General features: G+C 40.9%; 2 protein-coding genes across 2 annotated transcripts; both read right to left on the reverse strand.

The window, feature by feature from the left end:
* Nucleotides 1–470: 470 nt before the first annotated feature.
* Nucleotides 471–6,868, reverse strand: LOC142741012 (cyclin-dependent kinase 5 activator 1-like). The gene is made up of 2 exons (XM_075850421.1): nucleotides 6,734–6,868; nucleotides 471–2,361 (listed from the first exon to the last, which is right to left on the reverse strand). Exon 2 carries the CDS (start codon nucleotides 2,332–2,334, stop codon nucleotides 1,507–1,509), a length of 828 nt encoding a protein of 275 aa, XP_075706536.1. The 5' UTR covers nucleotides 2,335–2,361; nucleotides 6,734–6,868; the 3' UTR covers nucleotides 471–1,506.
* An 18,251-nt stretch (nucleotides 6,869–25,119) lies between these two features.
* On the reverse strand, nucleotides 25,120–26,968 carry LOC142741013 (cyclin-dependent kinase 5 activator 1-like). Its single transcript, XM_075850422.1, has one exon. The coding sequence runs from the start codon at nucleotides 26,938–26,940 to the stop codon at nucleotides 26,113–26,115; it is 828 nt and encodes a 275-aa protein (XP_075706537.1). The 5' UTR covers nucleotides 26,941–26,968; the 3' UTR covers nucleotides 25,120–26,112.
* Between the last annotated feature and the right edge of the window lie 225 nt (nucleotides 26,969–27,193).

Here is a 27,193-nt window from a genome sequence, read left to right on the forward strand (position 1 = left end):
CCTCAAGAAGGTGCCACTACTAAGTACGAAGTAAATTATTACTTAGTAAAGAATATTGATGTAAATGTGGTATTTGAGGTATATATTTTTATTTTTAACACATTTGCAGAAATTTCTACAAACCTGACTTTGCTTTGTCATTATGGGGTATTGTGTGTAGATTGAGGAGTAAAAAAACAAAGATCATCTATTTTAGAGTAAGTCTGTAATGTAACAAAATATGGAAAAAGTGAAGGGGTCTGAATACGTTCTCAGTATTTTGTTTTACATTCTGCCTCTTAATCGGCTGTGTTCACATGAACCGGTATCGGTGCAGTTCTCCTCTGCATTTTTTCTCATTTGTAGCACAGCACCCATACTAAGAAGACGAGGAATGACAAACATGACATTCACACGCCTGCAACCAGGCACTTCGACACATAGAATAATTTCACCTTATAAAGAGTATATGGAAGTCAACATTCCGGCAAAGCTTAGTATTTTATTGATACATACATTTTACATCCTGCAATGTTTTGGCTTCAGAGGAAAACTTTCTCAAGCAGTGAAAAATGGAAACAATCATGCAAATAAATATCCAATGTAGGCATATACAACATGATATCGTGATGCAAAACACATGAGATCAAAAGCAGTATACAATGCCGTCATTGAGAGGGTTCAACATTGCTATTGTTAACACTGGGTGCATAAAAGAGTTTTATTGACCAATATTCTTGGAGCGCTGCTTCCATCTGTGGTTTTCAAGTAATATAAAAAAGGTGAAGTAGTCATTTACCTTGACGCTATCACCCGCCTGAGAAGGCTTTCTCATTGTGCATGCTTGTATATAATAAGTTACGGCTGGTGGGGGACCGTGAACAGGAGTTGATAATCCATTTAAAACTTCACCTCTCTGTCACAATAATTAATGCATCTACTGAGAGCATGTGGCTCAGCGGATGTGCCAGCGTCTCCTTAGCGATTCTGCGCATACACCGAGGCTCAAGCCAAATAGTAACACGACAGCATGTATCCAAGTCGTAACATGACAGCACGAATCCAAGTAGTAACACGACAGCATGTATCCAAGTAGTAACATGACAGCATGTATCCAAGTATTAACATGACAGCATGTATCAAGGACAGAGATTTGTAACTTTGGCGCTGGCTCCTAGACCTGACTAAGATTGGTCCAGACATGGCAGAGGGTGGGGGGAGTAGTGCACAATTTAAAACCTCGGCCTTGAGTACCAAGTGTCTCTCCCATTGCATGTAAGGCCAATAGACTACTCTACAGGAGTGCGTAGTCATGGACTGCTCCACTGAGACTGATCCTTGCTGATAGAGACCGGCGCTGGGACAGTAAATAACATTTGAGAGCTCTGTTGTTGGCCGATTACATGTCACTTCCTGGCAGTTTGTAGACACGATGGATCCAGGAGAAGGTTTTAGTTCTTTAATAGCTACCACAAACTGAAGCTTCGTTTCCCATTGGAGTGGTGTCTATTTTTGATGGAATATTGTTCAGGGATATAAAGTGTAGCCTGATCCGTGTGTACTTTCCTCTCTGGCCATCATTCCCGGTAGTCCACTCATCAGAAGATTTTCGTTTGCTTGTCTTCCTTCAGCTCTAAGGCTCACAAACATCTGACTGTAATACTTTGGGTCAGTATTGAGACGCATCATCTTTGAGCTCATGTGTACAATGATGGACAGACATTGGTACCAAAAGGTCTCCTTTCTGCCGTCTACAAGGAAGGGACCTAGTGGGTAGGAGATCTGGTGTCCCATATAGCAATATGACACATACAAGCATGTTAACAAGGTTGCCTTTAGTTCTTTCTCACTTCTTATCTCGGAAGAAATGACATCTCGGCAAAGCATGTACAGGAACACCACAGTGCCTGATGTTAAAAATCCTTGGCCCTGCCATCCTTGAAGGATAAGTTGTCTGTCTATGCTTGTTATCCACTCTACTATATCTATTGGGGAAAGGTGATACAGCTGGAAGCATCTCCGGCACAGAAAGTCTGCTAAACATTTTAGAATCTTCTTGGTGTATGTGTGTAGTATGATGCGCTGTGGAACAATAAATATTTGTTGCTGTTGAGTGGACACTTGATCTTTGAGGACTGGATATTCTGAGTCCATCTTGACGCTTGGTGGCTTAGTAGTTGTCAGATTCTCCTTCAGATCAGCACTGATGACTGGAGTAATACTATACTTGCAACTGTTACTTGGTTCATGGTGGTGTTTTCCGTTCTTTGTTCTCTGTGTGTCTTCATGGCGGGTCACTCTTATTTTGCTCTTTACATCGGGAACCGGCTTGCAGCAGCTGAAAGCTTTCCCCATGATTATTCTAGATTCTGGATTTTTTTTCTGTAGATGAAGTTACAACAGATGATTATTTCATAGTTATGAAAAAACACATTACAATATTTAACCAAAAGTAGAAAAAAAACAAAAAATGTAACCTTTTATTAGAACACGTCTGTGCCTATGGGCAGCTCAGCCTTAAAAGTTGTCTGCTCTCATGGGTCATGGGTATATGTAGTGTGCTGTGAATATACACAAGTGACGTCAAATTTATTGAAATGGCACAAGCGGCATTATAAATTTGTTGCAACTTGCTAGTCACCCTTTCATTCCTTATGCCACTGTATGACACACACTTCTCTTAGCCACGTCCTTTTTTCTAGTCTGCTTTAATATGGTTTAAGTAGTATAGGCGCAAAAAGTGTGTAAAACAATTAGATTTAGCGCGTCATGTCTTCCATTTTGTTGGCAAACATCAAACAACTTTGTTAGGAAATCTCACCCATTGTAATTGACAATATGTAAAATGTGGTCCTTCAGCCGCTACTAGGAGGAGTTTCGCAGCTTACTGAAGACAGATGTATCATAGAGGTCAATGATAGCTGTGGACGGTAAATCTGCCCTCATGAATTTACCTCTAGTGGCAACTGCTGACATTATGTAACTATTTGGCTGTGTGAAGTAAAGCAGGGGATTTGGAGCTCCTTAGCAAGGATATGGACAGGCAACCTCTATAAAGAGATATTATGAACTTAAGCAGCACAGAATGTTTGACCGATTTAGATGAAACGACAGGTATATCTGAAAGTAATCTAAAAAATAATGCCTTCGGTTAAGCAGGACATAAATGTAAAGATTTGTCCCTTATTAGAAGAGTTTTGACATGTTTTACAATAACGGAATACTTGTCATTATTAAAGCAGTTGGCTAGTCATAAAAAAATCTGTGGCCTATCGTTAGGATAGGCCATCAATATCTGATTCGCGGGGGGCCAATTTTCGGCACCATCGCCGATCAGCTGTTTTGAAGGGGCCGCTGTGTTTGTACAGGCGCTGCTTCCCCTTTATTCCTTATTTGCTTATATTGTAAATCGCCGACACACATGTAGCAGCGGGTTCACAGTATTACAGTGAATAGGAGACTGGACAATCTCTTTATGGTATATATGCAAATATATGTGCAAATCCATGCAAATGCTACTGAGTTTCTACGAAAGTGGTGTGGCATGTGCCTTGAGTGCTAAGGGGTAATTTTCTGGTAATAATATAGTTTTACCCTAATGTAAACGCTTTAATTGAGATCATCATTGTCTACCGTAAATTTTTATACATTACATGCCTATTTTAGGGTAATTAGATCAGGGCTAGTGCTACGACAATGATTGGTCAGGAGGAGCAGTTTTTTGGGGTATTTTATGTGTAATTTTTATTTTGTTATAATTATGGTCTGTCACTAAAAAGTAAAAAAAGACCTTTGGGAGACTTTTTTATTTCATTTTATTTTTTTGCACTATACTTTTCCAATATAGCTGGGGCTGCAGATTTATAGGGTATATGAACCCTGTTATAGTAACTATTGTCACTGTAAGTTCACACGACCTCTTTTCAGACATAATGGATGCGTTTTACGCCTCGAATTACGTCTGAAAAAACGGCTCCAATATGTCGGCAAACATCTGCCCATTACTTTCAATGGACTTTACGATGTACTGTGCCGACGACCTGTCATTTTACGCGTCGCTGTCAAAAGACGGTGCGTAAAATTACAGCCTCGTCAAAAGAAGTGCAGGACACTTATTGGCACGTAATTGGAGCCGTTTTTCATTGACTCCAATGAAGAACAGCTCCAAATTACGTCCCTAAAAGACGCCCCGCAAAACGCGAGTACATGCAATTACGTCTGAAATTCAGGAGCTGTTTTCTCCTGAAAACAGCTCTGTAATTTCAGACGTAATTGCAGTTATCGTGTGCACATACCCTTAGGCTATGTTCACACAGGGCGGAGACGCTGCATAAAGGTACACAGAGTATCCTCTCTGGCGGCTGCAGGGAATTCCAGTCAAAAAAACTCACCAAATTGTGGTTCATTTTTTTCGTCCGGAATGTCCACTGCGGAAAACTGCTCGTAAAAAAACAACAACTCATACTTACCCTCTGTAGTCCTGCAGACCAGCCACCTGGGAAGACGTTTAATCCCATGTGACCGCTGCAGCTTGTGATTGGCTGCAGCGGTCACATGGAATGAAATGTCATCTGGCCAGCCTGGGTGAAGAAACACAGGATTCTGGGTAAGTACAAGTTTTTTTTGCGGCGGAATCGCTGCTATTCCGCCACAAAAAAACGCATCATCTGCTACTTGTTGCAAGTTTTACCTCCCCTTTGAATTCAATAGGGAAAGCCCACAACACAAAAGCAGTGATTATGCAAATACAATTGACATTCTGCGGATTAAGAAAAACTGCACCGCAGGTCAATTTCTGGGCGTTTTTTCCACTTATCATTTACGCAGCATGTGGAGGGGATTTGTTCAAATCTCATCCACTTTTCTGCTACTGTATTATGCTGCAGATTTCCCACAACTAAACCCGCTGCGGAAAATGTGCAGTATTTACGCTACGTGTGAACTTACCCGTAGGGCTGTGCTGGGTCTAGTTAGACTTAGCAGCAGCCTCCTACTACCGGCATCCCGGCGATCATGTGACCAGTGTGAATGTGAGTACAGAGAAGACAGTGACCTACTCTCCAGGGTCCCTGACAGTCACTGACTGCAGACCACCGACATTCAGCTGCCCAATGCTTAAGCTTAAACCTGCGCCGTATATATAAGGTGGGCGGTCCTCAAACGGTTAAATATGATAAAATATATAAATTGTGAATGTATTCTAAATAGATAATTTTTTTTTTTTAGGAAAATATTTTATGAGTATCACTTCCAAATACAATATTATCAAGACACCTCCACCCCCAAATTTACATTCTGATCCTAAATTATTTTCCATTTAGACCATGTTTGCTTATTTTTCAATAGCTGCCCTCTTTCTTCATAATACATATTCTCTGAGATAATCGGTTTCGTCATTCTCCATATCCTACTACAAATAATTCTTCTTGCCATTTACAACGCATTCAATGTTAATACAGCCTCTTGTCTCCCTTTTATTCCCATATTAGCTCCCAGAAGATGATTATTTCATCCAAAGCGATCCGTATTTTACAGTTTCTATCTACGGTGTCTCGGCTATACGTTTTCCCCAATAAATATGGAGCTTGGGGCAGCGCCACGGTATATGGACCAAGTCTACATTTAGGTTTGCACATCTTGGACAAGGGTATTCACCTCCGGGATTAAACATTTTGACTTCTTTGGTGTATAATAATAGGCATCATGTATTATGAATAGCTGTGAAATTCTAAATACATTATTTCTAGTGGTTGCTGGCATCATTTTTAGCGCATTGATCCACTTATCATTATTTAGTGTATCCACCACCCTATTCCATGTAATGAAACTCTTCTTCACCTTATCTTCTGTATCACTACAATTTAGCATAGAATATATTTTTGCCGCCACCTTTTCTCTAGTTACAGAGTGTATTAACAAATCAAATATTTTGTGGTAATACAATCTGAATTTTCTCTTCCCATATTGTGACCTAATATCATATTGTACTTGTACGTACTGTAAAAAGTGTTTATCTAACACCCCATATTCTCCCATAATCTTCTCAAAAGACTTAACCACCCTATTATTAAACCAGTGCATCATAAATGTAGCCCCCTTATCATTCCAAAACTTAACCCCTTGTAGAATTTCAGTGTCTGTAAATATATCACCCCAAACTGGGGTAAAAGGTAAATAGCCTTTAAGCCCTAGTGTTTTATCCCTCACCCTGTCCCATATTCTCTGAATCATTCCCCCAGTAATATTACTCCCCAATCGTGAGAGAATATTTGCTTCCATGCATATCACCATGCGTATTTTTTTTTTCCCTATTTAAAGATTCGACTGCCTTTACACCATTCAGTAACCCTTTATCATAATCCACCAATTGTGCTGGTTGGGTTGTAAAGTAACAGAGCTGAAAGTTGGATATTTTAACCACCCCCTTCTCATATGGCAATTTCAATATCGATAGTAAAATTCTAGATCTTTTACCACCCCAAATCAGATCGATTATAATTCCATTAATAGTTCTAAAGTATTTACTGGAAATCCATACTGGACAGTTTTGTAAGACATATAATCCATGTGACAGGATCAATATTTGTACCAGTAAATTGGGGGTTTACACCACACATTAATCTTTCCTCTTACTTTTAGAAACCAGGGCATCAAGTTCAAGGCGAGAAAACCTTCTACTTTCTCTGAAATAGTTATTAGCAGGTATTTGGTCCACAATCAGTATATTTGATGGTAACTTTAAGTATATAGATACCTTATCCAGCAATCCTTTATTCTGTAGTAGACCAGGAGGTCCTCTCTTCTGGTTCAGAAGATTGTGAAATGTATATTCTCTAAAAGTAGTAAGACAATAGAGATAACATGGACACTGCACACTGAGAAGCGTGAAGTGTTAGGTAAATCTGCGGTGAATCACTTGGATCTAGATGTCACTGTTCTAGAACAATGTATATCACAATAGCAAAGGAAACTTACTGGTTACTATGACAATGCCAACTATGCTGTAGAGTTTCTATTAAAGGGGCAGTGCAGGATTAGAAAAACATGGCTGATCTCTTGTAAAAACAGTGCCACTCCAGTCCACAGGTTGTGTGAGGTATTGTAGCTCAACCGGAGATAGAAAATAATTTTCGCTTTATGGGCCAGAGCAGAGAGATGCTAACAAACAGCTCTTGCTCTTAATGTTTCCAGCTGTCTATGTATTACATGATCGGCCATCAGTGGTGGGCTGGGCTGATTCCCCAATAGATTTTTATGGCCGCCACGTTTTACTGGCTACACATTTAAAAAATCCTCCAGTATCTAGTAGATGTGCTGCATGCTGGGCACGTCTAGAACACATCTCTGACGCAGGGCTGCCAGAGAGGAGCAGGAGAGCACTCTACTGCGTGTGCTGTACCAAAGAGGAGCAAGAGGACATAGGAAACAAAAAGGAAATCGAGGGCCCTAGCCGGTGAGCAATGTAAAACACTGAGTGATGCTCAGCCTGCTGCCCCCACTATGGGGGTATTATACTGAAAGGGGGGGGGTCTGACTGCTGAGGGCTCTATAGAAGTAATTATATTGCAAGGGGGGTTCTGATTGCTGAGGGCTCTATGGGGTAAAATTATACTGCAAGGGGAGGGCCTGACTACTGGGGGCTCTATTTGGGGGATTATACTGCAAGGGGTGTCTGACTGCTGAGAGCTCTATGGGGGGATTATACTGTTAGGCGGGGTCCGACTGCTGAAAGCTCTATGTGGGGATTATACTACAAGGCGGGGTCTGAATGCTGAGGGCTCTGTGGGGGATTATGGGGCACCTCCAAATTAGGCGGAAGTAAACAGGTTAAAGGGGTATTCCCATCTAAGACATTTATGGCATATCTACAGGATATTCAATAAACGTCTAATAGAGTCCTAGCTCTGGGACCCACACCGAATTTGAGATTGAGGGTCCCAATTTTTGAGCCGAAAAAGGAGTGGACAGAAAAGAAAGGAGATGCATCAGTCTTTTCTTTATACATTTTCTTTCTTTTGGATCCATTTCTGGCTTTGACTAAAATAAAAAAAACTGTTCCAAAACACTGCATCAAAACTGCATGTGTAATCCTGACCAAACCCCATTAAACAAAATTACTTCTGAGGAAAGGTATATTGGAGCAGAGAGTAATAATTTAAGTAATCTTATAATGTTTTCCAGAAAGGAGAAATTAGGTAGCAATCTGCCCATGTATGCAAAATATTACCTATATGAGTAGGAAATCTCTAGAAAAGGGGGGTTTGAGAGGGGCACATGTATGCAGAAATTCAATGCTCTGTGGCCAAAATACAATTTATTTGTGAGCTTGATGTGGACAAGTGTTTTCACCTAACCAGTAAAGTCGAGGGGTTCCTGATGGAGAGAATGAACCAGGCTGCTGAAACCACCCTGGGTCTCAAGATAAGGTCTGTGTCTGTTGTAGCTCCCTTCTTCTCCTCACAAGTATACCTGTTATCCTGTGTGAAGTTGATATTACTGTGATAATAATTAGGAGCCTCTACCAATCAATATACCCATGCTATACTGTGCCACCGGACTATACAGTATTCCTATTGCCGTTCCCTTCAACCCGAGAGTTGGTGGTAGGTGTGTTGGCACTTGCCATTGCATGTTGGGTCCATTGTGCCTCTACTTAGACCCAATGACTTGTGTGTTGGTAACGGGAGCATCCTCCGCAGCGGTTTGGTGCATCTCAATGAGGGTCTACATTAAACATAGGCGGGCCATGTAGTAGAAGATGTGGTAGAAGATGCCCTTCTGTGACCTGTGGCAGCATCAGCATACATCCATGGACAAGTGTGTCCTCAAGCTTTCTGGCACATCCGTACCACAATGGAACTCTGCAGTGGTGATTTAGGACTTTTTTCTGTAAAGGTCAGATCAGCCTTCTATAAAGTTTGACTGATTGTTATCCACTTCCAATGCTCCACTGTGTAGATTACAGTCTGTATAACACACCAGTGCCGTAACTACAGCTGTAGCAGCCATAGCGGCTGATACGGGGGCCTGTGGTATGAGGGGGACCATGGCACCCGCGGCACAATCCTCCACAATCAATAATATCTTCGTCCAAGCAGATACTGTTGAACGCTATGGCAGAGCAGGGAGATATCTCCCTGTTCTCCCATAAACTAGGCTACAGGCCACATTCCTTGCGCAGGCCTGTCATGATGATGTCACTGGATCAAACCGGCCTATGCAAGGATCCTGTTGGCGTTGAGGATGTTTTGGAGAAGTATCTAGTATAAAAAATGTTGTTTTATTTGTTTGGGGGGCACTATCTACAGGGGGAGGGCTCTATGGCACTATCTACAGGGGGGTTGTATGGCGCTATCTACAGGGGGCGCTGCATGGCACTTTCTACAGGGGGGCTGTATAGCACTATCTACAGGGGGCTGTATGGCGCTATCTACAGGGGAGGCTGTATGGCACTTTCTACAGGGGGCTATATGGCACTATCTACAGCGGGGGCTATATGGCACTATCTATAGGGGGCTATTTGGCGCTATCTACAGGGGAGACTGTATGGCGCTATATACAGGGCGGCTGTATGGCGCTATCTACAGGGGGCTGTATGGCAAAATCTAGAGGGGGCGTATATTGCAAAATTTACAGGGGGGCACTATCTACAAGTGAGTCTGTGTGTAGCACCCTGGGGAGGGGGGGTCAAGTCAAAAGTTTGCTATGGGGCCCAGTCTTTCCTAGTTATGCCCCTGGTGCAAGGTAATAGCACAAGCGCTTTAACATTAGCGCACAGTGCGATATCACCTCTAAATGAACTCTATGGGGGCACATGATATTGCATCCGCATATTTTTTTCCCTGGTTTGCTACTGTAAGTATATGTTTTTTTCACATTTATATGTTTGCATAACTACATGTCACATTGTTTTGGAGTATTGCTTCCTTTATTCTGGATCTAGCACGTTATTGGTGGGGAACTGTAATGCAATGGACTGAATTGATAAAATTCACATGTATGTCTATGTTTTTATATGGGTTATTATTTTGGGACACACAATTTCATGCACTAACTGCTGGTTTTAGGCCCAAAAGAGACTGCAAGAACTTGTTCAAATGTATCAGTATGGAAAAGGTTACAAAATTATCTATCTTCAAACTATCTTTGGCAGCCAATCTTATATAGTTCTTAAAGAGGCTCTGTCACCAGATTATATGTGCCCTATCTCCTATATAATCTGATCGGTGCTGTAATGTAGATAACAGCAGTGGTCTTTATTTTGAAAATAAATTTGGTCAAAAGTAAAAACACACCCAGTTGTCTATTAAGAAACGAATTAGCATAAATCTAAAATTGCCCATAACTTGCTCAAAAATTATCGTTTTTAAAATAAAACCCAGTGTTGTTATCTACATTACAGCGCCGATCAGGTTATGTAGGAGATAGGGCACCTATAATCTGATGACAGAGCCTCTTTAAGGGTGTATTCACACGTTGCGGTTTTGCCGCGGTTTTTTCAACTTGTCTGAAAACGGCATTGAACGCAAATGCGTTTTTGCAAATCATGGCAAGAATGCATGCGCTTTTTTCATTGCAGGTTTCGTTGCAGATTCCTCTCCTGGAGGAGCCCCTGACATCACTGTCCATATATAGACAGTGATGTCAGTGACTCTTCCTGGACCGGAATCCCAAGCCAGAGCTTTGCCGAAACTCTGGCCTGATATTACACTCCTAGAGGTAGCCCCTGACGTCACTGTCCATATATGGACAGTGACGTCAGGGGCTCCTCCAGGAGAGAGATCCCCGGCTAGAGCGTCGGCAACTCTCTGGCTGGGGATTCCACTACTAGAGGGAACCCCAATACAGTTCTCTTTAGGGGGTGTGGGTGGCACTATCTATAGGGTGTGTGTGTGTGTGTGTGTGTGTGTGTGTGTGTGTGTGTGTGGAACTATATATGGTGTGTGTGGCCTTATCTACAGAGGGCACTGTGGCATTATTTACTGAGGGCACTATAGCATTATCTACAGAGGGCACTGTGGCATTATCTAAAGACTGCACTGTGGCATTATCTAGGGGGGTGTGGCATTATCTATAGGGGGTGTGCAAGAGGGCACTGTGGCAATATCTACAGAGGACACTGTGGTATTATCTAAAGGGGGCACTGTAGCATTATCTACAGAGAGTACTGTGGCACTATCTAAAAAGAGGCTGCCCAATCTTGACATTCTTGTGTCAGCCAAGTGCTGCCAACTGAGCAGCCAGACTGCATTTACCGACACTTAAACTGGAAAACTCACAAATTTCCGGTAAGTTTAAACCTAGTGCTATTATTATAGTTATGTTGTATTATTATAGTAATGTAGTATTGTAGTAATGTAGTATTATTATAGTAATGTAGTATTGTTATAGTAATGTAGTATTATTATAGTAGTTCAAATAACTAATTGATTAACAATAATTTAGTATTGTATCAAATTTTTTTCTATGTGCTGCCCATCAAAACATATTGTCTGTAAGGCGCATGCGTGTCCCTGCTCTTTACTCGGCGCATGAGCAGTACGATCCTTCTGCTCTAAGTTCTTATCGGCACTACTGCGCATGCGTAGCGTACCTGCTCTTTATTCAGCGCATGCGCAGTAGTTGCAATTAGAACATTGAGCAGAGGGATCGTACTGCGCATGCGCCGAGTAAAGAGCGGGGACAAGCACGCGCATTACAGACAGTACGGGGCAAGACATGAACGCGCCGATTACGCTGCCTGGTCCCTGTCAATCCATGTAAGAAGGGAGTGAGGGGGGTTGAACTGAGGAGCGACGTAAGAGCATTTAGGTGCAACGGTGACACCTTCATTGCACCTAAATGCTTATTAGCAGAAAATGAAAATAAACGCTAGAAACAGGTTAGTCTCCTCTACAATACCCTGTTACTAGTTTAATATGGACATTCTGGTGACAGACTCCCTGAGTTTTTATGGGATTAAAAAATTAGTTTGAACTGTTTTCAACATACTAAAAGACCAATAATTCTAATAAAGGTAATTACCATTTCAGAAAAATTGTAGAAGAAATGAAAACCCTATCTGTCTTGTCATAAGGATACAAAAATCACATTAACCCGCAGCCATTTTCTTATTTTCAATTTCCTCTCTTCCTCCCCACATTCCAAAAGCCATAATTTTTGTTATTTTTCCGTCGATATAACCATATGAGGGCTTTCTTTTTGCCTGACGAGTTGTAGATTTTCACTGCACCATTTATTGTGCAATATAATGTAGTAGGAAACTGGAGAAAAATTCCTTGTTGTGTGGATAGGGAAAAAAACTGTGATTCCTAAATTTTTTGGGGGGTTTACTTTTTACGGCATTTACCGTCCGGCTGAAACGGCATGTTAACTTTATTCTGCGGGTCAATACAATTACAGCGATACCAAATTTATATTTATTTTTTATGTTTTACTACTTTAAAGAGAACCTTTCACCCGCCCATACATGTGCAGCATGTAATGGGCAAGGCTGCACAAACCCTGGGGCACTTTACATTTTTTTCCTACCCACCTCCATTATTTAGATATTGGTGACGTTATATTTGGCGCCCTATATTTAAATAGCCCCGTGAACTGTCAATGGGGCGTGTAATTGGCTAGGGGTTGTGTAACATCGCTGTGACACTGTCCAATCTGCTTCGGACAGTGTCGCTAAAGAAAGGAGAGCGTGTGCGCGCGCACGCGAACCTCGGAGCTGTGCGAGCATGCGCACGCACGCTCTCACTCTTCAGCCAAGAGCTGAAGTGAGTGAGAACGTGCCCGCGTCCACACGCACACACGCATGCGTGCACAGCTCCAGTGCCGCTGCCGAAGATACTCCCGCCGCCATGGAACAGAAGAAGAATTCAAATTCTTCTTCTCCTCTTCTGTTCCATCGTGGCGGCGGAGCTGCGCATGTGCGCACACATGCTCTCCTCTCTCCAACTCTTGCCGTGACACTGTCGGTAGCTGATTGGACAGTGTCACAGCCATAGTAACACGCCCCCTTGCAAATTACACACCCTATTGACAGTTCAGGGGGTTATTTAAATATTGGGCGCCAAATAGAACGGCACCGATATCTAAATAATGGAGAGAGATAGGAAAACTATGTAAAGTGCCACAGGGTTTGTGCAGCCCTACCCTTTACATGCTGCACTCAGCTGTAGATGGATGGGAAGGTGAAAGGTTCTCTTTAAGGGCACATTCAGACGTAGCGGAATTGCTGTTGAATTCGGCTGCGGACAGTCTGCAGTGGAAATCTGGAGCAGCCATTATTTTAATTGGTTTCTATACATTTTTTGGTAACTTAGGTCAGATGTTGCGGAAAATAACAGTGCGGAATTTAGGCTGCGGTGCAGAATTTTCACTCCGCAGCACGCACATTCTGTTGCGGAGCAGCAGCGGAATTTCACTGCGGTGTTCCGCCTTTGCAATGCAAAAACTGAAATTTGTGGCAAGTCCGCTGTGATATCTGCAACGTCTGAATTACCTGTCAAATATGAAAATGTTGCTACAGATTCGTTGTGAATTTGCAGCGGAAAGATTCCGCCACGTCTGAATATGCCCTTACAAGGAAAAAACCATGTGTATGTCGCCATATTCTTTTTTTTGTGGGGTGGGCTGTCGTTTCTATTGGTCTTTTTTTGGGTTACATGAGACTTTTTGATCACTTTTTATTAAAAAATTTTGTGGAGAAGTGACCACAAAACATCGATTCTGGTGTTTTAAGTTTTTGTTTTTTTATGTCATTCACCATGTGGATTAAATAATGATATATTGTAATAGTTCAGACTTTAATTTGACATTGCGCTTAAGGGAAAATGGCAAATGCGGCGTTCTTTTTAACTTTTAATATTTTCATAGGCGTACAAAGATGACTTCATTAGTTATCAATACCTAACCTTAGGGAAGTACTACAACACATGTGTTCAATAAACTTTATCAACCTGTGTTTCTCTGTACACTTCACTTTCATTATCTGCCACAGCAAACATGTGTAAACAGATAAACAAATTAACTCCATAATGACCAGGCCTTTTTGCGTGTTAATGACCAAGAAATATTTATTGTTTTTTCACCGTCGCATTTCTAAGAGTCCTAACTTTTTTATTATCCGTCAACATAGCCTTATGAGAACTTGTTTTTTGCGGGATGAGTTGTATATTTTAATAATCTTTGGGTTTACATAGTTCATTGATTAACCTTTATGAAAAAATTTTGGGGAGGGAATTGAAAGAAGAACGTTTATTCCAGCATAATTTTTTGTGTTTTAAACTTAGGCTGTTGACTATGCAGCGTAAATAACATGTTATTATTATTCTATGGGTCGGTACGATACTAAATTATGTATAGGATTTTCTTTTTTTTTTTTATCACATTTGTTTTTATTGAGTTTTTCAAATCGAACATACAAGTAAGCAGGAACTAAGCTTACTTACAAAACTTAACATAGTAAAAATAGAAATAAATTTACATAACTTAACATAACAAAGGTATCAGTACAATATCATAGCTTTGTGTACAATAAATCATTATGAACAATAAAACAATATGTAAGGGAATACATCAGGGAGTCTCAATGGTATTTTTGCACAATAATATATGGTTTGTATGTGTGAATATCCATAAATCTAGTGTATCGCATTACAATACTGGCTGGAGGTCCAAACATCCCACATGTTATCAAATGAGCTTTTTTTATTTAAGGAAGAGGCGATCATAGATTCAAACCAGCAGTTGTTGTTTATTCCCTGAATAATTTCTGACAAGGATGGGATTTTATTGGTTTTCCAGTATTTTGCTATTTTGAATCTAGTCACTATAATAGTGTGTAGGATAACTGCTCTGTGAGTGCGATCATACTTGTCGGCACCAATTGCCAACAAGCATAATGGGGCATCTAGGATAATTGGGTAACCACATATATTTGACAGAAAACGACCCATTTTTCTCCACACTTCCAGGATATGTGGACACTTCCACCAGATGTGCAACATAGTGCCTGTATTACTACATCTCCAACACTCTTTTGATTCTTCGTAAAATTTATGAAGTTTCTCCGGGGTGAGGTACCATCTATACAAGAGTTTTCTGGCTGTTTCAATATGATTAGTACATCTGGAGATCGATGAGACAGCATAGAAGGCCGAGTTCCATTGATCTTCAGATATAGTGACCTCAAGATCATGTTCCCACTTTTGTTTGTATATATGCAAGTCATTTGGGAAGGAGTTTAGTAAAAATTTATAACATTGGGAGATATTACCTCTGGAGGATGAGTTATTTGCTAACCATTTGCTTAATTTGGATTCTGATGTTGGGAGAGGTTTGGGTATGGATGTCAGTGCATGCCTAATTTGTAGATATTTATAAAAGTCATGTTTCTGAATATTGTACATTTGGGCCAGAGTTTGGAAGGGTATCAGGATGTCATTTTCCCATAAATCAGACATGAGGAGTAATCCATTAGCCATCCAAGTAGAGATGTCAAGATCTGGAATGAGAGCCATCAGTAGTGCAATACTAGATTTCTCATAATCCGTAGAATACAGGCTATGTTTAATAACTAGGTGGTGCCATAACTCTGTGATTGCCCTTATTGTAGGATGTGTGGACCTCATATGGTTCCCAAATAAAGAGGAAGCAGATAGGGATATTGCTAATGAGTGCCTTCCCAATACAGATGATTCAATGGAAACCCAATGTTTAGAAGCATCCTGTGACCATAACGATTTTAATTGGTCAAATATAGCGGCTCTATAGTATTGTAATAGAGTGGGGCATCCCAATCCCCCCTCACGCATGGGTCTGTAAAGAATATCTGCTTTAACTCTTGATTTGGTTTTCCCCCATACGAATCTCATTAAGATGGATTGCAGTTTATTTATGAAAGCGTTTGTCACAAATATGGGAACATTCCTAAAAGTGTATAGAATCTTAGGAAGAGTTAACATTTTGATGGCAGCTATTCTACCTAACCAAGAAACACCGTGGTGTTTATAGTTATGTAGGTCCTCAATGATTTTCTTGTGGAGAGGAATATAATTTTGGTCAAACAATTTTGAGCCTGGAAATGTTAGATTAACCCCTAGATAAGGCAGGGCGTCTTCCACCCATTTGAAGGGGAATGATGCTTTAAGTTGTGCTACCATTTTCTGGGAAAGCCCCATATTCAGAATTTGTGACTTAGAAGTGTTTATTTTGTAGTAAGACGCATTACTAAATTCTGATAAAACTTTACTTATTTCTGGAAGGGACGTGGTTGGGGAAGAGCATATTATTATTACATCATCCGCGAACAGACCTATACGGTGTTCCTTTTTCCCTATTGTGATTCCAGAAATTGAACTAGAAGACCTTATTTTCTCAGCCAGAGGTTCCATTAAAAGCGCAAAAATTAAAGGGGACATGGGACATCCCTGTCTAGTTCCATTTGTAATGTCAAAGCGTGAGGATAAAAATCCGGCTGAGTATACGGAGGCGGAAGGACCGGAGTATAGAGCTAAAATGGCTTTCCCAAACGGGCCCACTATTCCTATTTTATCCAGAACCGACTCTAGATAACCCCAATGGATCCTATCAAAGGCCTTCTCTGCATCTAATGATAGGAACAGAGAAGGGGTGTTATGCGTTTCTGCATAGTGAAGGATGTTGATTAGTCTTCTAGTTCCATCTACCGTTTGTCTATTTTTAATAAATCCTACTTGATCAATATTGATTAGAGAAGGAAGGATATCGACCAGCCTGTTGGCCAACACTTTTGAATATATTTTCAAATCGCAATTTAGCAAAGAAATTGGTCTAAAATTTTCGGGTCTGTCAGGAGATTTACCTGGTTTCGGGAGGGTAATTATTAGTGCTTGTAGCATTTCTTTAGGAAAACGACCTGAAATAGTGGCCTGATTGAACATTGATACTAGGTGAGGGGCTATAATCTGAGAGAACTGTTTATAATATTCGTTTGTTAGACCGTCTGGTCCGGGAGATTTATTAATCTTGAGTTGTTTAATGACATTTTGTACCTCTGATAATGTGAATTGTGCATTAAGGAGTGTCATTTGATCACTCGGGATCGACGGTAAATTGACCGAATCTAGAAAGCCATCTATAAGTTGCTGCGTAGGTTGTTTGGTGAGAGGATCTTTGTTTAAATTGTATAAATGACCATAATATTCAGCAAAGGCTTCAGCTATCCCCTGTGGGTTTAAGATTTTATCCCCAGATGGTTTAAAAATATAGGGTATTTTAGCCTTCAATGTTTTGTTTTTAAATTTGTTAGCTAACATCTTCCCAGCCTTATTACCCTGCCAGTAATAGATCATTCTGCTCCTTCTCAGGGCGTATTCACACTTGTGATATAACAATTGGTGAAGTTGTGTTCTTAATTGTTTTAATTCGATTGTTAGACCTCTCGTGGTTCTCTTTTTATTAAGATCTTCTAATTTCTTAATTTTAAGCAACAATTCTTCTGTTTTAGCTAATCTTATTTTCTTTGCTGTTGCCGCAATTTTGATAAGGTGACCTCTGATTACTGCTTTGTGTGCGCACCAGTTGTTAAAGGTGGACGTGTCATCCGGTTTATTAGTTTCGAAAAAGTCAGTCAACGCTTTGTTTATCTGTGCATTGTATTCCTCTTTGTTTAGTAAGGAGTTGTTTATGCGCCAGGGGGAGGTGGGAACTCGATTATATTGCTCATTAATAGAGATAGAGACTGGGGCGTGGTCCGACCAAGTGATTGTCCCGATGCTAGGGTTGATCACACGCTGGAGTAACCATTAGTCAGCAATAATAAAGTCAATTCTAGAATAGCATTTGTGGGGGTGAGAGAAAAAAGTATAATCTCTTTCTGAGGCATTACAAGTTCTCCATGTGTCATAGAGATTTCCCCTGAATAAAATGTTATAGATATCTGTGTTTTTTTCTTTTGGTTTGCTCCTACTCTTGTCTAATTGAGGAATCAGTACTTTATTGAAGTCCCCACATAGTATTAGGGAACCAAATTTATTATTCTCAATTCGTTTAAGTAGACGTTTGAGAAATCTGCCTTGATGCTTATTAGGAGCGTATAATGAGACCAAGGTGTATTTCTCATTGTTAATAAGGCACTGTATGATTACAAACCTATCACATTTATCATAAGTTACTTGTATAAGTTGAAAGGCCACAGAATTTTTGATAGCAATCAACGTCCCCTTTTTCTTGCCTGAGTTTGGGGTACAAAAAATATGAGGGAACTGTGCATTTTTAAGCCTGTGGATGTCTTTCTCCAAGAGGTGTGTCTCTTGTGCACATAACACATCACATTTCAGCATTTTACACTCTTTCCACATGAGAGAGCGTTTGAATGGACTATTAAGGCCCTTCACATTCAAAGATGATATTTTAAAGACCATTATACCCTAAGAAAGATCGATACTGTGTACTCTTGTAGCATACCTGATCTCTAAATATCTCCCCTACGTGAGTAATATTATGTGAGTGAGGACCGCTCATCTCCGTTATTCCCCAACAAGAAAGACTATATGTACATAACGCATTTTTCTTATCAATCAGTAGTGATACCTTGTAACATAAAAACCTGAGAACACATATGAAAATATGTTCAAATATATCTAGCCAACTCCTTGTAAAGGTAGTTGGCCTCATGGGGGGGGGGGAAGAGACACAACACGTGTAACATAAGTGCCTTCCTAGCCCACATGGTTATTTAAAGGCACAGTACAACCTGCAGCAATAAGATTATCAAAAAGAAAAAAAAAGGATATCAGACAACACCGTGAGTTCCTTATTCTGGATTCAACAGGGAGTCCAAAATTCTTGCTGGGTCATTCTCCTCTATATTCAATCAGATTGAATTCAGGGATTCTTAGGAGATCCAACCTGTGTCCATTCCTGGGATAATACCGGTGGTTTCTTTTTCGCCATCATTTGATGATCTCGAGGCTGAAAGTCGGGAAACCATTTTGCTAGAAGAGACGCTGCTTCTTTGGGTGTGTGAAGGACATGGGTGGCTCCATTTTTCGTGATGAGGAGCTTGACCGGGTAACCCCATTTATAGGGAATTTCTTGGTCACGTAGATGCTTTGTGAAAGGCGCAAATTCTCTTCTGCGATTCATCGTGGTTGGTGATAAATCTGCGTACAACGAGATGCCCACAAACCGCTCAGGGATGTCGTTATTTTTAAACGCCGACTTCAAGATGGCCTCTTTTGTTTGATAAAAATGGATTCTTGCCAGAACATCTCTCGGCGTTGTTTGCGGTAGATGTTTGGGTTTTGGCAATCTGTGTACTCTATCAATCATCAAATCTCTTTGATCCGCCTCTGGGATTAAAGCAGAAAAATAATCAATCAGGAACTCTCTGAGCTGCGCTGGCATGATGGATTCCGGTATACCGCGGAAACGAATGTTGTTCCTTCTGGAGCGGTCTTCCAAGTCAGCCAATTTTAATTTTACTGCTAGCATGTCTTCATCTGTCTCATTTTGAGCGTCCACTAAAGTATTAAAAGCAGAGGAAAATTCATCCATTTTTGTTTCAAGATGAGCTGTGCGATCACCAATATCTCTAATGTCCTTAGACAGTGTGGTAAAGGCAGTTTGGAAATCGTTTTGCATGGATGTCCTTAATTCTGACAATAGACTCCTCATATTAGATAAGGTGATGGCTGATTCCTCAGACGGGCTGCTTTCCCTAGATTTCCCCAGATTGGGCAGACTAGGAGGGAGAGAGACTGACCTGAAATCCAGTGCATACAGCTTGTCTGGTGTGCTTGAAGTTCCTTCCACACTTGGACTGCCTGCTGTGCACTGTGCTGCCTGGGAGAGGATAGGAGCTCCTAGGACCGGAGCGTTTTCCTGCAGAGTGTGGCCGGCGCCATTTTGTGAGTTTCCCGCCGGGGGATAGAAGGACGTGAGTTTAACCGGGGCAGCCGGTTTAGATCTTCCTCTCACCATCCCTGCTGCTTTGTGGCTACTTCAGGAGTCTCCAGGTATATTTTTGTGTCGGTATCCGACCTTTAAGGGTGGTTATGAGCCGCTTTATCTGAGGCTAGGAGAGGAGCTCAGACTTATGTGACTGCTCTCCTCGGCAACCGGACACGCCCCCCGTATAGGATTTTCATGGTTTACTATGTTTGCACAAAAAAAAAACCTTTTCGCCGCATTTCAAGAGCCATAACTTTTTTATTTTTCCGTCGATGTGGCCATATGTGGGCTTGTTTTTTTGCGGGACAAGGTGTCATTTTCATTGGTACTATTTTGGGAAATTGAAAAAATGCCGTTCATTCCGCAGTTTACTAAATGTGTTAAGCTCATTGTTCGAGTAGTTACGATTGCGGAGATACTTTATATGCATATTTTTTTTATTTATTTTCTAACACTTTTCATAAATAAAACTCTTTTTATGGAAAATAATCTTTTTTTTTTTTTCATAAACCTTAACTGTTTTAAGTTTTATTTTTTAGTCCCACTAGGGGACTTCACAATGCAATCTGATGATCACAAATATAATGCTTTGGTATACTTAGTATACCAAAGCATTATTGCCTGTCAGTGTAAAACTGACAGGCAATCTATTAGCCTACATTCACACAACAGGGAAAAACGTCACACGGCAATTTTCAGAACTATGTAGGTCTATGGCTTTAGACACACAGACGTTTTTTTTAACGGCCTGAGAATACTGGCCTTCAAAAAATAGGACATGTCCTATTTTTGTCCGTTTTCACGGCCAGACGGCCCCCATAGAACATAATGGATCAATTTGTATCTGGCCGGGGAATCCGCTCCAGGAGGAGCCTCTGACGTCACTCTTAGGGTTGCCAACCGTCCGTACATTTACAGACAGTCTGCAAAAAAGGGTGTGGTTTTTCTGCCGTCTGTAGCGGGATTTTTACTCATTCTCCCGGATCGTTGCGCCAAAATGTACATGCGTAGTGCAGGGCATATTTTCAGATTCCGCTTGCGGAATCTGAAAATATGCAGGCCGCTGCCAAGTGAATGACAGTCTGAGTGAGGTCGGTGCCGGGAGTGGACCAGTCGAGTCACCTGACCTGTCACTTGACAGAACGCCAGACTTGTCACTCAGAACGCTGCCGCATAACCCGCTCCTAATGGCGAGCCACGCCGGGCACAGCAGAGAGTGGTAGTAGTAGGCTAGCGCTACCGCCCTGGGGGCAGCAAGGCACTACGTACAAGGGGGGGCTATCTGGTAATATCCACAAGGAGGGGCTGTGTGGCACTTTGTAGAAGGGGGGCTGTGTAGCACTAAGTACAAGGGGGGCTGTGTGGCACTAAGTACAAGGAGCTTTATTGCAGGTAATATCTTCTATAGTACCTAGAGGAAGCAATATTCTGTTGTAAGGGAAAAGGGGTCTTGTAATCACTTGGTATGAATCAGGTTCAAAGCCACTAGTCCATAAAGTCCTTTATTAATACCTGTGCGTGGGGTTTCCATGTGGACTTATTATTCATGGAGATCTGTAAGTGGTAAAGAGTAGTATAAATGCTATTCAAATATGTAGAGAAGGGATACAGAAGTATTGTTGTTGGTCTTTTTGTAATAATTTTTTTTTAATTTAAATGCAAAGCAGTATTAGCCTATTTATTTCAGGTTTTCTTTTAGAATTGATTTTACAGTACCGTTACACATATAAGCTACATTTACAAGTTTCAATTGAATTGAAAAGATATTAAGGCTCATGCACAAACATTTACAGAGGTTCCGAGGTTGTATATGGCCATAATACGCCACCCATACACTTCTATGGGGCCCTAATGTACTAATATATGCCTCGGATTACATTAGGAGGCATACATAGTTTTTTTCTGTAGGATTTCTTGTGAGTCCAACAGAGAAATAATGTAGCCTGCTCAGATGCCATATTATGGCCTAAGAATACATATTTGGCATTGTGTTGTGAAAAAACATTCCCAATTTTGTGTTATTTTTTATGTCACACTAAGGGTATGTTCACACGACCTATTTACGGACGTAATTCGGGCGTTTTTTGCCCCGAATTACGTCCGAAAATAGCGCCTCAATAGCGCTGACAAACATCTGCCCATTGAAAGCCCATTGAAATTTACGCGCCGCTGTCAAAAGACGTCCGCGTCAAAGAAGTGACCTGTCACTTCTTTGGCCGTAATTGGAGCCGTTATTCATTGACTCCAATGAATAGCAGCGCTAATTACGGCCGTAATGGACGCGGCGTTCAAGCGCCTGCACATGCCGGTACGGCTGAAATTACGGGGATGTTTTCAGGCTGAAACATCACCGTAATTTCAGCCGTAACGGACGCCCTCGTATGAACATACCCTAATTGGTTTCTTAAACATAATGTAATAGTAAGCAAAATAGAGTAATAGAATTCTTGAATTATTCTAGTATTTATGTAGAAGGCAAAAGTATATATTTTTTAAATTTAATTACATGTGGTTTGTGGTAAAAATACAAAACAAAAAAGACAAATTGTATCTAACTGGTTTTATTAAATAGTTTTGCTTTGTTTGGCTTCTGCAGGTGGCATCTATAGACATTACATAGCAAGCTGCAAAATGCCATTCACTAGCAAATCTGTCAGTTTGGTTTTCTGATCCTGATCGATCAAATCAAAGTTGAACTACCAATTAGAAAAAGTATCTAGAAGAGAAAAAATATATTTGTTCTTTTTTTTATTTAATTTTTTTAAATGTTGTAGCAAATAATTTTTTTTTAATCTTTCTTGTAGGTGGCTATATTGGACATACACACTTCCTTCCTGTATTGTCTGTATAGACAGTGCAGCAGGGTGTATACTTTATGGTGGCTGCAATGAATAGCAGTCAATTGACATAGGAATCTCATAGACTATTAGGGCAATTTCAGACAGGGTGGAAAATTTCCACTGCAGATTTCGCCCCAAAATTATGACAAAGTCTGCATATATTGCATGCAGATTTTGTTGCGGATTTAGCAGCGGATTTGCCGCAGGTTTTGGCCTATGCAAAGGCTGATATCGAGGGTGAAAATCCTGCGTGCTCTGCTTTAGCTGTAAATTTTTACCGCTACATGCGGCAAATCCGCCACATCTGAACATGCCCTTAGAGTCTTCAGGAAGGGATGGAGTACAGGCCCCTCCCCAGAGACCAGATAGTGACTGGAGAGATGAATACAGAATCTTAAAGAGGCTCTGTCACCACATTATAAGTGCCCTGTCTCCTATATAAGGAGATGGGCGCTGTAATGTAGGTGACAGCAGTGCTTTTTATTTAAAAAAAAACAATCTTTTTTCACAAAGTAAGAAGCGATTTAAGTTTATGCTAATGAGCTTTCTTAATGCCCAAGTGGGCGTACCTTTACTTTCGACCAAGTGGGCGTTGTACAGAGGAGTGCATGACGCTGACCAATCAGCATCATGCACTCCTCTCCATTCATTTACACTGCACTAGCGATATAGATATATCGCTATGTGCAGCCTCATACACAAGCCCTAACATTACTAGTGATCTGATAATGAGTACACATGAAATCCAGCCTGGACGTCACGTGTACTCAGAATCCTGACACTTCTGAATCTTTTTTTGTGAGATTCCGGCAAGTGACACCAAATCTCGTTTAGCTCCGAGATCTCGCGAGATTTCGTATCCGTTGCTGGAATCTCACAAAAAAGATTCAGAAGTGTCAGGATTCTGAGTACACATGACGTCCAGGCTGGATGGTCATGTGTATTCATTATCAGGACACTGTAGTAATGTTAGGGCTTGTGTATGAGGCTGCACATAGTGATATATCTATATCGCTAGTGCAGTGTAAATGAATGGAGAGGAGTGCATGATGCTGATTGGTCAGCGTCATGCACTCCTCTGTACAACGCCCACTTGGTCGAAAGTAAAAGTACGCCCACTTGGGCATTAAGAAAGCTCATTAGCATAAACTTAAATCGCTCCTAACTTTGTGAAAAAAGATCGTTTTTTAAAAATAAAAAGCACTTCTGTCACCTACATTACAGCGCCGATCTCCTTATATAGGAGACAGGGCACTTATAATGTGGTGACAGAGTCTCTTTAAGGGTGAATGTAAGGTATAGTGTTACTATTTGCCTTATCAAAGCCTGTAGCAATACAATACAATACGCACTCTAATGATAGTGAGTTGAATCTGCTCATTCTCTCCCAGTCTACACAGCAAAGCTCACAAGTGAGCTACAGAGATAAAAAATTCCACCAAAACGTTTAAAAAATATGTTGACTATAAATACAAATTTAAATAATATATAATTTTTTTATGATACATTCCCTTTACGGCCAAGGCTCCATAGCAATAAATGGTGCAAGGCAGTGCCATTAGAGCAGTCACAATAGGCTGACGTTTATTTCTGTAGCTCACTTGTGAGATTTACTGTATAGACTAGGAGAGAATGAGCAGATTCATCTCACGATCATTAGAGGGCGTATTGTATTGTATAGTAACTTGTAAATAAATGTATGACCCCCACAGACCTGCATTTACCGTGCATTCAGAGCCCTGGCTGATCGAACATCTCTGGAGAGACCTCCAACCTGACAAAGCCTGAGAGGATGTACAGAGAAGAATGGGAGCGAATCCTCAAATACATTTGTGTCAAGCTTGCAGCTTCATACCCAAGAAGACATGAGGCGGAAATCCCTCAAGAACGTGCCACTACTAAGTACGAAGTAAACTATTACTTAGTAAAGAATATTGATGTAAATGTGGTATTTGAGGTATATATTTTTATTTTTAACACATTTGCTGAAATTTCTACAAACCTGACTTTACTTTGTCACCATGGGGCATTGTGTGTAGATTGAGGAGTAAAAAAACAAAGATCATCTATTTTAGAATAAGTCTGTAATATAACAAAATATGGAAAAAATGAAGGGGTCTGAATACGTTCTCAGTATTTTGTTTTACATTCTGCCTCTTAATCGGCTGTGTTCACATGAACCGGTATCGGTGCAGTTCTCCTCTGCATTTTTTCTCATTTGCAGCACAGCACCCATACTAAGAAGACGAGGAATGACACACATGACATTCACACGCCTGCAACCAGGCACTTCGACACATAGAATAATTTCACCTTATAAAGAGTATATGGAAGTCAACATTCCGGCAAAGCTTAGTATTTTATTGATACATACATTTTACATCCTGCAATGTTTTGGCTTCAGAGGAAAACTTTCTGAAGCAGTGAAAAATGGAAACAATCATGGAAATAAATATCCAATGTAGGCATATAAAAGATGATATCATGATGCAAAACACATGAGCTCAAAAGCAGTATACAATGCCGTCATTGAGAGGGTTCAACATTGCTATTGTTAACACTGGGTGCATAAAAGAGTTTTATTGACCAATATTCTTGGAGCGCTGCTTCCATCTGTGGTTTTCAAGTAATATAAAAAAGGTGAAGTAGTCATTTACCTTGACGCTATCACCCGCCTGAGAAGGCTTTCTCATTGTGCAGCTTTATTTCTCTGCATTTTTTAAAATCACATGCTTGTATATAATGAGTTACGGCTGGTGGGGGACCGTGAACAAGAGTTAATAATCCATTTAAAACTTCACCTCTCTGTCACAATAATAAATGCATCTACTGAGGGCATGTGGCTCAGCGGATGTCCCAGCGTCTCCTTAGCGATTCTGCGCATACACCGAGGCTCAAGCCAAATAGTAACACGACAGCATGTATCCAAGTATTAACATGACAGCATGTATCCAAGTAGTAACACAACACCATGTATCAAGGACAGAGATTTGTAACTTTGGTGCTGGCTCCTAGACCTGACTAAGATTGGTCCAGACATGGCAGAGGGTGGGGGGAGTAGTGCACAATTTAAAACCTCGGCCTTGAGTACCAAGTGTTCCTCCCACTGCATGTAAGGTCAAGAGACTGCTCTACAGGAGTGCGTAGTCATGGACTGCTCCACTGAGACTGATCCTTGCTGATAGAGACCGGCGCTGGGAGAGTAAATTACATTCGAGAGCTCTGTTCTTGGCCGATTACATGTCACTTCCTGGCAGTTTGTAGACACGATGGATCCAGGAGAAGGTTTTAGTTCTTTAGGAGCTACCACAAACTGAAGTTTCGTTTCCCATTGGAGTGGTGTCTATTTTTGACGGAATATTGTTCAGGGATATAAAGTGTAGTATGATCCGTGTGAACTTTCCTCTCTGGCCATCATTCCCGGTAGTCCACTCATCAGAAGATTTTCGTTTGCTTGTCTTCCTTCAGCTCTAAGGCTCACAAACATCTGACTGTAATACTTTGGGTCAGTATTGAGACGCATCATCTTTGAGCTCATGTGAGCAATGATGCACAGACATTGGTACCAAAAGGTCTCCTTTCTGCCGTCTACAAGGAAGGGACCTAGTGGGTAGGAGATCTGGTGTCCCATATAGCAATATGACACATACAAGCATGTTAACAAGGTTGCCTTTAGTTCTTTCTCACTTGTTATCTCGGAAGAGATGACATCTCGGCAAAGCATGTACAGGAACACCACAGTGCCTGATGTTAAAAATCCTTGGCCCTGCCATCCTTGAAGGAGAAGTTGTCTGTCTATGCTTGTTATCCACTCTACTATATCTATTGGGGAAAGGTGATGCAGCTGGAAGCATCTACGGCACAGAAAGTCCGCTAAACATTTTAGGATCTTCTTGGTGTATGTGTGTAGTATGATGCGCTGTGGAACATTAAATATTTGTTGCTCTTGAGTGGACACTTGATCTTTGAGGACTGGATATTCTGAGTCCATCTTGACGCTTGGTGGCTTAGTAGTTGTCAGAGTCTCCTTCAGATCAGCACTGATGACTGGAGTAATACTATACGTGCAACTGTTACTTGGTTCGTGGTGGTTTTTCCCTTTCTTTGTTTTCTGTGTGTCTTCATGGCGGGTCACTCTTACTTTGCTCTTTACATCGGGAACCAGCTTGCAGCAGCTGAAAGCTTTCCCCATGATTATTGAAGTCTAGATTCTGGATTCTATTTCTGTAGATGAAGTTACAACAGATGATTATTTCATAGTTATGAAAAAACACATTACAATATTTAACCAAAAGTAGAAAAAAAACAAAAAATTTAATCTTTTATTAGAACACGTCTGTGCCTATGGGCAACTCAGCCTTAAAAGTTGTCTGCTCTCATGGGTCATATGCACAAGTGACGTCAAATTTATTGAAATGGCACAAGCGGCATTATAAATTTGTTGC

The sequence above is a fragment of the Rhinoderma darwinii genome, chromosome 2, assembly GCF_050947455.1.
Source record: "Rhinoderma darwinii isolate aRhiDar2 chromosome 2, aRhiDar2.hap1, whole genome shotgun sequence".
Taxonomy (NCBI): domain Eukaryota; kingdom Metazoa; phylum Chordata; class Amphibia; order Anura; family Rhinodermatidae; genus Rhinoderma; species Rhinoderma darwinii.